The 16,589-nt window shown below is 42.9% G+C and overlaps 1 protein-coding gene across 3 annotated transcripts in view; it reads right to left on the minus strand.

The window, feature by feature from the left end:
• Positions 1-16,589, minus strand: part of ncor2 (nuclear receptor corepressor 2) — a 70,137-nt gene that overhangs the window by 3,035 nt on the left and 50,513 nt on the right. For 2 of the 3 annotated variants that reach the window (XM_079467495.1, XM_079467496.1), the window contains exons 20-46: positions 15,303-15,720; positions 14,738-14,843; positions 14,383-14,623; positions 13,312-13,359; positions 12,434-12,595; positions 12,142-12,254; positions 11,956-12,058; positions 11,784-11,882; positions 11,591-11,694; positions 9,273-9,420; positions 9,074-9,187; positions 8,907-8,981; positions 8,600-8,799; positions 7,836-8,196; positions 7,551-7,760; positions 7,212-7,469; positions 6,944-7,039; positions 6,620-6,865; positions 6,286-6,466; positions 5,623-6,020; positions 2,070-2,182; positions 1,556-1,770; positions 1,349-1,480; positions 1,124-1,260; positions 974-1,027; positions 642-860; positions 25-195 (exon numbers count right to left, since the gene is read on the minus strand). In XM_079467495.1, the coding sequence (XP_079323621.1) occupies positions 25-195; positions 642-860; positions 974-1,027; positions 1,124-1,260; positions 1,349-1,480; positions 1,556-1,770; positions 2,070-2,182; positions 5,623-6,020; positions 6,286-6,466; positions 6,620-6,865; positions 6,944-7,039; positions 7,212-7,469; positions 7,551-7,760; positions 7,836-8,196; positions 8,600-8,799; positions 8,907-8,981; positions 9,074-9,187; positions 9,273-9,420; positions 11,591-11,694; positions 11,784-11,882; positions 11,956-12,058; positions 12,142-12,254; positions 12,434-12,595; positions 13,312-13,359; positions 14,383-14,623; positions 14,738-14,843; positions 15,303-15,720 (4,722 nt within the window). The remainder of the gene's footprint in view (positions 1-24; positions 196-641; positions 861-973; positions 1,028-1,123; positions 1,261-1,348; positions 1,481-1,555; positions 1,771-2,069; positions 2,183-5,622; positions 6,021-6,285; positions 6,467-6,619; positions 6,866-6,943; positions 7,040-7,211; positions 7,470-7,550; positions 7,761-7,835; positions 8,197-8,599; positions 8,800-8,906; positions 8,982-9,073; positions 9,188-9,272; positions 9,421-11,590; positions 11,695-11,783; positions 11,883-11,955; positions 12,059-12,141; positions 12,255-12,433; positions 12,596-13,311; positions 13,360-14,382; positions 14,624-14,737; positions 14,844-15,302; positions 15,721-16,589) is intronic. The other variant, XM_079467497.1, reaches the window with a different exon arrangement.

A 16,589-nucleotide genomic window follows, 5' to 3' on the forward strand; every position in this document is an offset into this window, starting at 1 on the left:
TATTTTATTTATTGGTATATGTACCTGTAGATGAGGGTCTGTCCTCCCAGACTCTGTTGGTAAGCGGGGTGTGGCGGTTGCAGTCTCCCTCTGAGTGGACAGAGGACACGGAGGACGGTCTCTCACCTCCAGACAGACCAGGTCCAGGTGACTTGGTCTTGCGGCCATTAGAACGCCCACTTCCTTTGGATTTCCCTAAGAATGCACATACAGACGATATTGTAAACAAACTGGTCCAGAAGCACTTCCTGTTTCGGATTTCAAATGTTACAACAAAATGCATGCAACTAACAGAACATTTACAAGTGAATCAAAGTTCTAAAAAAACATCTTTAAGACGTAATTATACAAGTGAATTAGGAAAAATCTGAAACAGGAAGTGCTTCTGGATCACTGTTTACTTATTGCAAAATGGTCTATAGACACTTAATATGACATGTGGTTTCAAATAGTGATCAGCTGTTCATAGTGTGACATTCAATAACCTTTACGAACTATCACTTAAGCTATCACTTTATGTAGCGGACAGGCCTTTAGAATGTCACATTGTGCTTACTAGGTCCACACATTCTAACAAGTTTAAAACAGCACACATTCTGTGATGAAGGTAAGTGGTTTTATAAGGTTTTGTTTTGGCTCACCTGGCAGGGAATAAGGGTCTTCAGATCGGCCATCAGCTGATCCAGCCGGCATTCCACCAGCTGGCATGCCAACATTTACCGAGTTTAGGGAGCCTGAAGGCGAGCGATCGTCCATCTGTTCTTCTAAATTGCCCATTAGGGCTTTTCTGATGATGGCTTCTAAACCGATAGTATTACCGCCGGTCTCTGGTGGCGGGTGACTGCGCACGCTCACGGGTCCTGAAAGAGATGGTGCTTGTTGTAAAACAACAGCTTTTTCTTACACACTGAGAAATTGAATAAGCTGGCAAACATTTTTACAGAACGACACGAAGACTGATGAATCGGCTCACCTGCATTCATAGAGACAGGCATGTTGAAGATTTCTGTTCCAGGTTGACCCTGATCTATAAGTGAGACAGGGATAGGCAGAAATGAAGATGTGACCTTTCAGAAACCAAACAATGTATGTTCAACAGTCGGATTTAGTCCCACAAACTCACTGAATTCAGCCTCGGTGCCCACCACCATCTTTTTAATCATTTCCTTTTTGCTCTTGACAATGGCAGAGTTGCTCTCGGTCAGTTTGCTGAAGAAAGCTGGTGGTTGAGAACTGCTGGCTGGAGAACGAGACCCCATACTGACAAAGAAAAGTAGACAGAAAAAGTAAACAAACTGCTAAGTATATTTTCATTTGTTTGTGTACTGTGTGTGTTTGTATGTTATACCCCTGTTCTGCTTGTTCATTGGGGTAGGCAGCGTTTGGTGTCTCGGGTTCTGATATGGCTCCTGGTGGTGAGACTGGTTCAATCCCATCAGCAGAAAGACTCACTGGAGACGCTTTACTCTGAGGAGGAGACCTGCAATACAAATGCATCAGTGCTGAATACAGAAACATGCTAAACCTCACAAGAGGTCAACTTGTGTCTTTTTACCTGTCTCTCCCTCTGTCCCTCTCAGCAGTAGAGCCCTCTGGGGTGTAGCGGGAGTTGGCATTAGGCTCTGTGGGGGCCTGAACCTGAGGGGTGCTCGGTGGCCGTGTGAGATCCAGCACAGGGGAACTGTGATACCCGAAGACAGGCTGTAGTGCGGACTGACCTCCAATCTGGCCTTGCTGCGACTGACGTGTGTAGTCTTTGGTGATCACCTCCTGAAGAGATGACACATTCATCATGTATGTGTTTGTATACACAGTGTCCGTTCAACCAGTGCCAAACGGTACAAAATTGGCTTTATTAGTAACTTGAAAATAAATGATTATTATTAACATCATAACTAAAGAACATTTTAACCCTGTTAGTGATGTGTGCATTAAATACCCCGAAACATCAATAATGTCCATCAAATGATGATGTGTGCAATACTGCTAATGCGAAATAAAAATATGAAGACCGAAAATGCAATGTTTAGTCAGTGGCCAGGAGAAATGACACTGATGGATGGACTTACGCTGATGTGCTGGGCAAGCGTGACCACCCTCTGCGATCCCTTAACAGCGGGTGAAGGTGACTGATGACCAGGAGAAAGTCTGTCCTCGGATCCGTACAGATGCTGCTGAGCTGCTGGAGAGGGGGCAACACACACACAACATACACATCAGCACACGCGCAGGTAGAGAGAGACAGACACGAGAGCTCCGTTGAGTATTGAGCTGAGCACCGTGAGGATAAGAGTACAGACAGGTGTGTAAGCAGTGCGGTCACATACAAGCTCTGGGAATACTCAATGACTCGCTCGCATGTGTTCGAGAGACGTTATGGAGGCTCTCGCCTCGGTTATAAATGTAAAGCAGAGCAGAAATGTGCACGACAGAAACGGAATGAAAAACAACAGAATGTGTGTTTGAAATGAGCCGTGTGGGCAGGAGAGGCGGATAGGTCTGCTGGATAACCACGCTTTACACTAACAGTCAGAAGTTAACTTTGCTATTTCCACATTTTTAAATAATAGTAAACTCAACAAAACATGTGAATTGTGGGAAGTACATACTGATACAGAAATATTAGCTGCGACAGAAACTCTGGGTTCATATCAAACTTTATAAGGTGACACCTGAGATGCAGAATTGAAGGAGTCAGTTGCAACAGGGCTCCGTCTGAGGCAGTCAAGCAGATCTTACAGTGTGACGAAGGGTGTTTCAGCACACGTAAGAACAAAAAACGAATATGGGAAACCATGAAACCAATTATCAAAATCTACAAAACTGTGTTTTCTACCTTGGACAAAGCATAATTTTAACAGGAATTAATTCTGTGTTTTATTGCTTTTTCCGATGAAATCTAGTAAAATTAAAAGATTATGAAAAAACAATTAGATGTTCTAGTAGATGTTCTCTAATGATAAATTTTTTTTGACAGAATATTCATATATAATAAAAAATAAATCAGCATCCATGACGGATATTCTCATACTACGTAACATTTTTAAAGGACTGTTTAAACACAAAAATATTTACATTAAGATGGATTTTATGTAAAGAAACATCTACCGGTACCTTTCAAATGGCAGGTTAAAAGAATCCTTGGGTAAAGAGCGATGTATGGCTTCATATATGAACAATGGCATTGACTTTATAATTGGGAAATTAAAAAACTATATAACTGTTACTGTCACAGCGTTCATAAACTAAACAAAATGGCGGCATTCCGTGATTGTCAACTGGTTGCAACCTGTTCTCAGCGAAGCACAGACGTTTTCCATATATAACAGTAAAATATGCCACATAAAACATAAGATCAGATATATAAACACACAGGGACAGAGATGGCCTCTAGACACAAGCCAGCCAAGAAGAACACGTTCAGTATTAATAAGCGTCTGTTCAATGTAAGCGTGCATTAAATCATAGCTTTAAACAACCACCTTTAAGACACCAGCATCAGCCATAACTGTATACTTTTTGGATTAGGAGAATATAATGATAAACATAATAATAAGATACTTGTGGTTTGGTATATTTATTCTGTTTTAGAGCACACTATTAGCACCCGTCAGCTAATGACCGAGGGAGAGAAGAAAATAACGTTAGGCTAATGATGTTGATAAATCAAAATCAAAAAGTCAAAATCTGGATAAAATGCATTGTATAATGGTTAAAACATTCTGAATATAATAAATTAGAAACAATACAAACATATATATATTAATAACCAAAATAATTTCTGACTAATAATGCTAAAATGTAGGAAAATACACCAAATAGCGCCTTTATATTCTTTCTTATTTTAGAATTTTATACATATATATATATTATCCTACAGAACCTTATATTAACTGAAGAACTGATATGTGTCTGTCTTCAATTTGGATGCCTAGCTACATTTACATTTACATTTATTCATTTGGCAGACGCTTTTATCCAAAGCGACTTACAAGTAGTTTTATACAGTGGAACATTACTGCAGAGCAATCAGGGGTAAGGTGCCTTGCTCAAAGGCCCTTCAGTCATGACCTGCTGGCACTGAGATTAGAACCGGCAACCTTCTGATCACAAGCCCAACGCTCTAACCATTAGGCCACAACTGACCCACACTGTGCGTGCAACCAGTTTACGTCATCGAAAAAGAACATGGCGGCTTAAAAATTTGTATTACATAAAAAAAAATTAAGAATTGAAAATATTTGATGTGTTTCTAACGACAAATTCTAACGCATTAAGCCATACATCTCCCTATACACCGGGTTCCCTTAAACAGATTACTTGATATTATTCTAGTTAAAAGCTTAATATTATCTTGTCACGCTGTGTCTGTGTATACAAATGTTTTCATGCTCATTACCAATACAGATAGTTTTCTGCATTTACAAAAACATTTCATGTATAATTTTGTATTAAAATATTTTTCATTTATGTTTTATTATGTATGATTAATGAAAACTTGCTAAGGCATCATGGCTTCTGGTCTAAACAAAAACATGCTTTGGGTTTGACGTTTGTAATGGTAATGATAATTTATCATCAATAAAACTCAAAACCTTGTAAAACTGTCAGTAAAAGTTTTGAAATTAATGTTCTTAAACATGTCATACCTTGTTCTTAATAAAAAGGAGTGTTTTTGAGAAAATCGTGTTTGACGAGATTCCGTGAGAATCACCCATATTATGTTTAGCAATGCACATGTTTGGAGAGCACTGATGGTCATAAAAAGTCTGAGGCAACCCACAACTCTATCTACAACTCGAAGCTTGTAGTCATTAAACTGCCGTAGTGCCAGAGTGCCCTCCCTCCAAAACAGGAAGTGAAACAGGCCAAGATGAAATGTTCCCCAAATGACACAAAAAGAAATAAAAGGAGGAACACAAGAGGCAAGCAGATAAGGAAGTGCTTGCATCACATCACTGTGTAATACATGGGCTCTTAAAGTTCACCTCAGGATCTCTCTATGGTCTAGAGAAGCTGCTCTCTAGAACGTCAATTTGGGCCGGTCTAAATGGTACGCCTGTGGCCGTCACAGAGCAAAAGCTCAGATGTTTAATAAGCTTAAAGATTTTTGGAATTGTGGAAGTTTGGACTGAAATCTGCAGAATCTCCCCTCCAAATGTTTAATATGTCAAGTTATTTAAAAGGGAAGGAAAACCTTTGGTGGTCTTTAAGCAATGCTTCAGATGCTATCAAAGATAAAAGCATAATCTAGAAGCATATTAAAAAAGCAAATGAAATGAACAGAACCAAAATAATAATGCGCTTATGAAACTGGATTGATTCTGATCAATGCCAACCACCACAAACGTGCACTAGGCCACAGACGTAGTGGGCAGGGTTGGGGCAGGAGGGATTCAGGAAGGGTGGAGGGATGGAAAGACGTTGGGTGGATTGGTAGAGAAAAGGAAGGGGAGGGAGGGGGAGGGAAGGTGGCATTAACGGCCCAAAGGTCCCAGAGCGTCTTACCATCACAGGCGCCGTTGGTCGCAAGCGCACCAGTCTCTGGCATCGCCGCATCACAAGAAATTTGATGCATGATTATCGCGTTTATGAAGTTGGCCGCTGTCATGGTGGTCTTACCGAGTGCTCGAAGCTCGTGTTCCTGTATGGACATCACTTTGTTTTGAGTCTTTTCCCTACTTGACGAGCTGCTGATGCCGTCCCCGCCGCGGTACGCGATGGAGCTGCTGCCGGTGTTTTCGGGGGCCAGTAAGGGGTGTCCACGACTCAGAGGCAACCCGTGGTGGGCACCAGGGCCCTGGCTGTATGGAGAGGGATATGACCCGCCTGCGCCCGGGCTTGCCAGCTTGGGGTCAGACTTTGAGGATGAGATATCTTGATGTTTGGGCAGACCTCCACGCCCGTGACTTTTGCCCCCATCTCTGGAGTCTTTAGCGCTCGGGTCCGAACTGGAGGGGTAACCATCTCCGGGTCTTTGGGGAAGCCCAAAGCTATGGTAGCGACCAGAACCTGGCGGCCTGAGAAAGGAGGTTACGATGATCAAATTAGAGCCATTTAGCATTTTATACAAAACAAGTTTATCTACTTTAAAGGCTTTTGCCAAGCAAGACCAAAACAAGAATGATTTGATCCACACCACAGGATCTTCCAGACACAAACTGCCCTCTTACACATCTCACGGTCAATATGGTCTAATAGATAAAGTTCAGTCTCAATTGTAGCAAACAAAAGTTTAGTGTGCAACTGTTCTTGCAACTTTACAAACAAGGTGCAAAGACTCACCGCAGCACAGAGGGGCTGTTGTGCTCAGAGTTGGGCAGACTCTTGGAATTGGTGTTGTGCAGGACGCTGGGTCTCTGCTGCAGGTTGTCCTGGGTCCGTGGGGAGAGCGGGGACGGCTGGTGACTATAGGAATGGGACGGAGGACGAGAACTGCTGCAGCCTCCCGTCTGCTCTGGTGCTCCTGGACAAACACAAGACACATTGGGAGTTTAGCAAGAAGACTAGTGATCATTTTGATGAAAAAGTGTGTTGTAAAACGTGTTTCTAAAAACATTTAAAAATGTAAAATAGTATGTTGAAATGACTTCTCAGCAAAAAATGGCTAAGGTCTTACCAGGTCTCCATATAGGTGCGTGCTCCACGTTCCCATGACTAAGAGATTTTTCCCGTTCTCTCTCTCTATCCCTCTCTCGCTCTCGCTCTCTCTCTCTTTCTCTCTCCCTGTCCCTGTCCCTCTCTCGCTCTCTGTCACGCTCACGATCCCTCTCTCGTTCTCTTTCTCGCTCTCTCTCCCGCTCCCGTTCTCGTTCCCTCTCCGAGGAAGAACCGCTTTGGATCTTGCTCATGTGAGACACACCCACTGTTAGCAGAGAAACACAAAGTAAGTGAACGGTTCATGAGTTGTTAAACCACAATGATACAAGTGTCTGTTTTGAACCTGGTGAGATGGGAGACGTGTTGTAAGCTCCGCTGGGGAAACCTGTAGAGGTTCCTGGGATGTACGTGATACGATCCATGGGGGATGCAGAGGTTACTGCGCATAAAACAAATAAAACACTGGCGATCACTAATGGTAGTAAGTTAACATCACATCAGACGTCTTAAAGATACAGTAAAAGTTCATTCTGAAGGTCAGACACTGGTTTAATATGATAAAGAACTTCAAATGGAGGAAAATAGATGTTGCCCCTTTAAGAACACCTCACCTCTGGGTGTGGGCGAGTAGGCCAGGTTAACAGACTGCTCTCGAGGTGTGAGGCCTCTGATCAGGTCGGGTCTCTGAGCGGCCATGGCAGCGGCGGCAGGCCACTGGTGCATGTGCTGAGAAGTGATGTAGTCTGTGAAGAGCGTCTGTCGGTTATCCATGGCTGCCGTTTCGGGGAAACCTCTGATCAGGTAGGGAGGGTAAGGATGAGGGTAACCAGGGACGGGGGCCAGGTGACGTGGCAGATAATACGCAGCAGCTGCGAAGAAAAAGAGATTGCACCTTAGATTACAAAGTAGGAAGACAAACTGTATGGGTTTATGGCACCGGTGGGCAGTACCTGGATCTATAGGGATGCCCCTGGGCAGAGTGGCAGGGTCGAACTGCAGAGCAATCTGACCACGGCACATGTCGGTTCCCAGCCCCTGCAGGATCCTCTCATAGGCGAGAGACGCGTTGTGCTCACTCACAGATAGAGGAGATTTAGTGGACCTCACCTCGCGTGGGGTGGGGGTGGTCCTTCTCTCCTGTTGCTGTGACTTACAGGAGCCTAAACACACAGAGAAATCTCATTAAACTCAGAATGTAGATTTGAGCTACTCTGACTATTGGTCGGGTACGTTACCTTCATGTGAACGCTGTGAGCTGTCTCTGCCTGACAGAGGCGAGGCTCTGTGAGAAGGTGGGGGGTAGCCACCTCTTTTGTGGTCCTCGTAGCCTACTGGACTGTGATGAGCTCTGCCGCTCTGCTCTCCACCCATGGGCAGTGGGGAGCCACGGGACAGAGAGCTGGGTGTGCTGACGACAGCACTCGGCCTGGATTTGCTCCCAGCGTCTTCGCATCGGGCCCTGTCCGAGCCTCTGTGCTCGGGTCTGAGCTCTAGATGAGGAGGCAGTCCCGAGTATGGCCGAGGGGAGCTGGCGATGATGGAGCGTACGTCATGGCGCTTGGATGAGCCGATAGGATCCTGTTTCAGAGGGGTGCCCTGTGGAAGCATGATGGCATTCAGTTAGGAGGTGTAACAGGACAGTGACAACAAAATATTACAACAGTGTGATGTACATTCCAGACAATGCCATTAAGAGCAGTGACGTGATTGTCTAAATGTTTTATAAATGTGAATTATATTGTGTCATGAATGTCACATTTATGAATCTGACATTATAAAACTGTTGATGTGCATCTATACAACCAACCTAGATGGGCGTTTAAGAAAAAGTCTACAAAAATGTAGATAAGATAAATTAATTAAGAATTAAATGGTAATAACATTTAGTTTACAATAAGATATCAATTCACAGTCAATTATCTAGTAACAATATTACTTATGGGACAATGATACAAAACATTTATATTTATCATACAAATTAAAAAAGTTTAGGGGTTACCTGGGTGATGGAGCCCTCTTTAGGTTTGCCTATCACAACCCCATCAGGAGGTATGACATGGATGGAGCGTCCCGGCTCTTTGACGGTAGGCACCATGACCTCATGAGAACGGGACTTAAGAGGGTCTCCGCGTGGTGAGGGAGAACCCTCTCTCTTCATCTGTTTGACCTCCCGACGCAAATAATCGTCCCGCGGGATACCTGGAAGAGGAGATAAGAAAATCGTTGCAGATAAACATCAACCACACTCCAGTACATATGGTCAGTCTAGAGTAGACTATGAGGTTTGGCTCCAAAACCATTCTCACCTTGAGATATGGATCCACGGATGTGGTGGGGATGAGGACTTTCTCGCTCGTGAGGCATTGCCCGACTGATCAAGCCTGCAACAAAAAGGAAAACAATTTAAACAAAAACTATTTGAAATCTTTATAAAATAAGTCTTGTTGGAATACTGACATGAGGTCTAACTCACCTTCAGACATTGAGTCTCTAATGGACGGCACACGAGAAATTCCCCCCTCCATCATGTCGTAGGACCTCTTCAGTCCGACCATGTCACGAGCATCCTCTTTAGAATTTTGACCCCCTACAGAATCCACAAATGTAAAGGACAGTTAGAATACTGTTTGTTCGGTCTTCCTCTCATTTGAGGTCTCATTTTGTGCACTTACGGTCATAAGACAGGATGTGTCCACTGATGCCCTCGTAGACAACGTGTCCCTTGGATGGCGTGTCCTCTCTGCCCCTCTCTCTGCTGGGACTATCCTCTGTGATCAGACGGGTTATTGTACCCTTATACAACACATCTGCAGGAGTGCCCTGAAAGAGACAACACACTTTTGTTTAACTGCACATGACCACAGCCATAATATAATAGATTTAAACATTTATAAAATGTGTGCATATACAGCCATGGAAAACGTTAAGAGAGTAGTCAAAATTTTTATTGAATCAGCATTTCTAGATGTATTGTGGCCATTCCAGTCCAGTGTCTGTTGAATTTCAACAAAATCAAACCTTGGAGGTGGCTAAAACACCAACCGCAAGAAACATAAAAACCGTGATATAAGGGTGTTGCACAAAAAAATATTATAACTTTTCCTGAATACAAATTTTCATATATTAAAAAATCAAAGTTTTTTTTATTGTGCAGTCCAATTAATATCAATCAAACTGCAGTTGGTTTGTTTTGATTTAAGCCATAATAACTCAAATAATACAGCTAACTAACACAATATAAACATGACGACAAAATAAAAATCTCATTCTGGACGCAAACTCTTCATGAGGTCTGAAAGAAATATAGAGCATCTTTTCTTAATTTTGACCCGTTTGTCCATTTTTCATTTTCTGCAAATAAATGTAAATTAAAAAATGTGGAAGAGATGTTGTTAGTAGTTCACAGAAGAAAACAAAAAAAATAAATTTACCTAAACGCACACATATAAACAGTTAACCTGTTATACATGGTATACTGTATATATGGTGGCATCTGAGGAGAGACCCCCTCATAGAATAGAAAATAAAGTGCTATATAAATGCCTCCATTCATTCATTCATTCATTCATTCATATACAGGAATTATGTTGTAACTACAAAATCTAAAATAAACGTTAACTTATTTTTATGATTGCGTAATGGTTGCTTTAAAAAAATCATTTTCTTTTCTGGAAGTTCTGGTGCTCAGAGGGTTAAGTAGAAAAAACTGTTGACTCATGCCAAACAAAAAACTACTTCAGGATGACAACTAAAAGCGCTGGTCATTTCAGTCCACAATGCACACCAAAGGAGGACAGGACTTGGTTCAAAACCATTTATGTACAAAAGGGAGACAAAATGAACGTATTTATCTAGTGAAATTATTATGTTGTTTAAAAAGCGATCTCTGTTTGCCTGACCCGGTCTGACCCTTGAACACACAGAACACAAAGCAGCTTATCAACCTCTTTATGTCACCGCCGTTTCATAACTGTCATACATTTAGATTACAGCTGTGTACAATAAATTACAAGTCGAATTGGTGTGGGAAAAATAGTACACCAGAAATCTGTAATGATTTACACGCCCTCATGTCAGTTCTCCACTTTCTTTCTCTTACAGGGTAAGTGACACTCATCGGAAGAAACAGGATACGAGAACAAAGATGTTCAAGATGCTGAAGTAGATAATGTATTTACGAAACACGTTCTGTAGAGCAGTTTGTCCGTTTAGGGCTACTGTAGAAACAACATGATGAATTCCATGTAAGGGGACCCACGGTGTATATAGATAGAAACACTGTAGCTCATTCTAAGATAATAAAAACAACGCTTCATTATGTACGGTCTTTATACACTTCTGAAGACGTAGTATATTATACCTTTAAATGTTTTTCTTGTATTATGTAATTAACAAATTAAAAGTAGATCTCGGATTATTTTAAGATTAACTAGATAAATGCCACAAAATTCAATATTTTAGCCTCACACATACTATTTAGAAGGGAAGGTTGTGTGTGAAGCTCAGAGCTGATCTCTGCACTACACTATAAACACACACACACACACACACACACAGGCTTGACCTCGGTCTGATTAAACGGCCTGCTTGCTCCCACCTATTCTGATTTGCCCGAGCGTGTAATCGGTGTCACAGTAGGCCAGTTGGCGCATAATGTGTGTGTGTGAGATCAGTGACACCAGGCTGCTATGAGACATGTAAACACATTAATAAAATGAGAGACCAGGATGAGACACTGTGTACCTGTTGTTATGGCAACTGATTATTTCTTATGTCACCATGTGATGTGCTATGGCTGAAACACTGCCTGTTCCATTTCCTTAAGAGGTATTTATCCGAGCCGAGGGTTCGCTGAGATTGTGCTGAATTACACAATGTGTTACATCCCGAAAAGATGAACGCCATATCGCTGGCGAACTACAAACGCATCCCTTATACTTCAGTACTGAAGCGCAGAGCACAGGCTGTGTTAGCAAAGGAGGCTTCGTACCTGAGTGATGGAACCTCCTCGATACGATATCGAAGGCTCTTGATGCACGCGTGTGCCTGGGATGCCCTTTGTGATGCTTCCGCCCTGAACCGCTGACATGGGCCCTGTGAGAGAGAGTGTGTGAGTATGTATATGGATCGACTTTAAATAAGATTAAACGCTAGTTAGCGACAGTTCTCAGATTGTCACTCACCTCGTGATGTCGTGTTGTCCTGTATGGAGAGATTCTCAGCCTGAGAGGAAGAAGCCCCGCGAGGCGACAACTGCTCCTGTTTGATCACCGGATACACTCCTGAGAAGAACGAAAAAGGTCAGATGTGGAAAATTATTTGAGCGGCTGATCTGTGACTACTCGCGACTCTCACCCATCTTTCTCTGATCCATCCAGGAGAGAGCCAGGGATCCCGAGGCTGGGATTTTCCCATGCTCAGAGCTATGAGATGTGTTGTGCAATTGCACCGGAGTACCCTGCAATGCAAAACAACACAGCTCTTATAATTCTCCACATACGCATACATTTACCAGCGTGGTATGGAATGGATGTTTTTTACCTGTGTGATGGAGCCACCAGGTTTGGCAGAGGAGATGAGGGGAGGGGGTTCTGGGATATGGAGAGGCCGAACTGCAACCATCCTGTCCTGTGGCTGAAGACTGGGTGCCAAAGCTAAGAAAGAGAGAGGGAGAGAGAGAGTGAGATCAAAATGACATTTCATCTCTGTTGAAGTGTTCAGTCATAGTACATCAGAGAAATAATATATAAAGTGAAATGTATTTTATTTTCGGCCTATTCTTTGCAATGTGATTATTTATTGGAACAATTCATATCGGTGAATGTAGTCTTACAGGAGTTATAGTGTAGCAGCTGTTCGTGGCTGAATTTGGCCATGTCCCTGGGCGAGAGCTGATACGGTGACATCACAGGTCGTCCCAAGCCCACGGCCCGAATGTCATCCGCCCCAGGAGCCTTTTTATTGTCCGCAAGTGGAGAGAATGCCCGGGATTTATCTGCACACAGAGACGTGTACAAAAATGTGCAAAAAAGATTATGCGTAACCCGTGATCATCATATGATCTGATGAATAAACAGCTGATCACTGGACAGCGCTCTAGATCACTCCAATTTTGCGCAGGTGGAAACGCTCAAGCTCAGTCAGCACAACCCCTGCATCAAAAGCAGCATATTTTCAGTGCAAAAACACAGCGCTGTTAAGGTCCTGATACATGACTCGTGTCAGTGTTCCTAAAGCATTCTAGCACGGTGCTTAAAGTTCAGACAGCGCTGACATTTGAAAGCACAGCCAGTGATTACGATTTGCAAGTGTGCATATGTAATGAAAGGCCACGTTTGCATCACAATTTGTGATCTTGCGGTAACACTTATTTTTATTATAAAATTAACCACCTAAACATGACCCAACGATGAACAATACTTCAACAGTATTCTTCGACTTGGTTCATTTGAATTTCTTACCCTATCTGCAACAATTTTTATACTGTGGTCAAAGTGGAACATGACACTTGCGTTGAAGGCCTGACACGAGTCATGTGAAAGGTCTTTATTTAGACTTTCTCTCGCACACACAGATCATCAGGCTGGAATCTGCGAGCGTAGCAGCATGCAAACACATCCGCGAATCATTCACGCTCCCAGAAATCAACACGCCTTGATTAGAGTCTGCTCCGGTAGTGTGTGAGTATGTGTGTGAAGCGTGTAAACCTACGTAATCCGTGGAGCAGAGCCTGAAGCCATCTCTCGTTCCCCTCCAGCTCTGCAGGGACAGACACACTGCAGCTCATCACACAGCCATGACCCAAAACTCTCTCTCTCTCTCTCTCTCTCTCTCTCTCTCTCTCTCTCCATGTGCTCAAAAGGAGCATTTCTTAACTTCTTAAATCCAAACCATATCAGAACAACCGATGCTTAACTAAAACCATTTATTCTATTGCAAACTCTTTTTGCCCTGAAAGGTGTATAATATAGCTGTGATTGTGAGATTTCTGCCCTGATTCATGTCGCTTATTTTAAATGGCTTAACTTTTGTTTCCTTTGATGCATTAAAAACTTCACACAAACGTATGATAAATATCTTTAACATAACATCATTATTTTAAATTGATTCTATTGTGTCTGGGCTGATTCAAGTAAGTTGAACTAGTATTCTCCATTACCCCATTCTTAAAGAGACAGTTCACCCAAAAATGAAAATTCGGTCATAATTTATTCCCCCCTCTTGTCATTTCAAACCTGTATGATTTTCATAAAACACAGAACACTAAAGAAGATATTTTGAAGAATGTTACTACACAGCAACGACGCCCAATCACTTCTATTGTATGGACACAAAATGGATGGGTGCCGATTAACAACATTCCTAAAAATATCTTCTTCTGTGTTCCGCTCAAGAAAGTCCAATCAATTTGAAATAACAAGAGTGTGAGTAAATTATGAAAAAATAAACATTTTGGGCGATCCATCACAAACTATCACTACTACCACACATACAATTCTATTTTGTTTATCTATTCCGTTTGTTACAGTTTCGTACCCCTTCATAACCTCTTTCACACTTACGGCTGATGTTCTTCACAGCACTCATAAGGAAACTCTACAACACTCCTGCTTAACAAACATGTGCAGGACCCGCAAACACACACATCAAAACTCGCTCAACTGGTGCTGCAGACATAAGACGACAAAAAAAACTAAGGAAAATGATAGGAGTTGGAGAACGGCGGGAAGATCTTGGTAGGTAAGGACAGATGAAAGTAAAGTATGGCACAAAGTGGAATACCCTCTCTCTCTCTGTCAGAGATGCCGGGGCTGCGAGTCCTTATCCGTGGGCTGCTGGAGTCCCGGCCCCCTGGATAAGGCTGAGATTTGGTTGGCTGTGGTTGCTGCTGTTTGGCCTCCTGGGAGGATTCATGTGCCATGGTAATCTGTTGCTGGTACAACGCCAGAGCGTGGGGCATGGCCTGCTGCTTCCCTAGCAACCCGGCCCGGTTACCGCTGCATGTCAGAGAGACCTCTGGCATCTAAACACACAAAAATGCTTATAATTATATTCCAATCCAGTGTTATGTGGTCAAAAGTTAAGTAACACAAATGAAAAGTTAATGTACTGTATGTATGCGTGGATGAAAACTCACAATGGGAGGTATAGCGGCTGCTCTCTGTTTAAGCTGTTTCAGGTCCAGGGGTTTCGGAACAGGAGACGAGATCACTCCATCATGGGCAAAGTTCAGCAGACTTGGCCTGGGAGACGTCATTGTATCGAGAGCGAGGCAAGGAGAGAAAGAATTATTGCTTAATATGGTCAGAGCCTCATTCTCTCTTATTTACCATCTTTGTAAACAACCCATTAATGCCACAGGCGCAAACACACACATACGCTCAAACTGCATTTTAGCTCGCATAAACCAATATATGATTGCCGTGTGCTGTATTAGGGAAACGTTAAAGACAAAATATACAAAAGACAGCCAGACACACACATGAACCGTAGAGCGCTGGCTGTTTTGTTTGGCGAGCCTTACGGGGAAATATTTCCCCCGGCACGTCCAACACATACACTGTTGCTGTCATGGAAAAACAGAGCCGCCCTACAGGACAAACCAACAATCCCCATTCAACCAGCCACCAAAACCACAATACACACCAGACCCCGCCCAACCAACCAATCAGCCCTCAAAACACACAAGGACACAATCTCACCTGTTCTTCTCGGAGCTCTCAGTTTCCTCCACCTCGTCTGCACTGCATGTGGCGCTGGAGTCACTATCGTGAGTTCCCCCTTTTCCTCCATGCTCCTTCTTCTTGCTCTCTTTCTTGCACTCCTCGGCCTCCAGGGCAGGAGGTTTCTTATCCTCTCCGGCTGACTCCTTACAGGCCTCCCCTGGTTCGGTCTTCACTTCCTGCTTCACTCTTGCCTGCTCCCCTTCTATGTTTTCCATTGTTGGCTTCTCCTCTGGCAGCGCATCGCCGGTCACAGCGTCCTTGTCTGCGGAAGACGAGGTGGCGGCAGCGTTGGGTGCAGATTTGGATCGTGTCGAGCCCTCTTCTTTGACCTTGCTGTCATCTGAGGAGCGTGGGGAAGGGAGGCTCTCCGTGTCAGAGCTGTTATTGGCACCACCTGGACAATGGGGTGATGGGAGAAGTGAGGATAACAGTGAGACGATTTGAAATTGTCATGATGTCTAATTATTTAGGATTTTTTTTAAATAAACCATTATACATATATCATAAAGAAAGGAATGACATGAGTTTAAATAAATAATGCAGATTAATTTTTTTAGCAAGTGAACTATCCCTTTAACATGAAGCATTGAAATAAATTAAATGCATTTTTGAATTAAATTTCACAAATAGTAACCCTTTGGTAACAATATTTTAAAACAAAACTGAAAGCAAATGTATCATTTCCTGTTCATTTCCTGTTTTTTAATAATAAATAATAAAAAACATTACTAGTAAACGCACAGCAGGGGATTATGATGAGCTTCATTTTCCCACTGGCAAACCCCAGCGGTTGAACATACTCTCATCTGGATGTAATTACACAATAACCATAACATAATAAGCACTTCCCCTTGTTGGCTTTCTATCACAAGCTTTGACCTGATAAATGGGGCTTTATGAAAGCTATGTATCGGTAAAGCCACACCTGACTGCCAAACACAGAGCACAAAGCACTCACTTCATAGATTTATTGCGGACACGAGTAGACCCTGTGACACCACGACTCCAAAACTACGATCGCACTACGACGCACCCGCCCAAAGATATTCATCTGCACCCAGACAGTGTTAGCAAAACTCTCAACAAAACCACTTCAATTACTCCATTCAGGGCGCAAAGCCTAGCTCTCCTGGAAACCAATTTCTGCCTGTATTACTGTCGCCACGTTCTCCGAAGCGTACAGAAGTAGGTCAGGGTTCTATCACGAGTGAGGTCATAGTTGACTCTCCACCACGTGTTGCTCATGTTCTGAGAAAAGCTCTA

Source organism: Barbatula barbatula (assembly GCF_947034865.1).
Source record: "Barbatula barbatula genome assembly, chromosome: 11".
Lineage (NCBI taxonomy): Eukaryota > Metazoa > Chordata > Actinopteri > Cypriniformes > Nemacheilidae > Barbatula > Barbatula barbatula.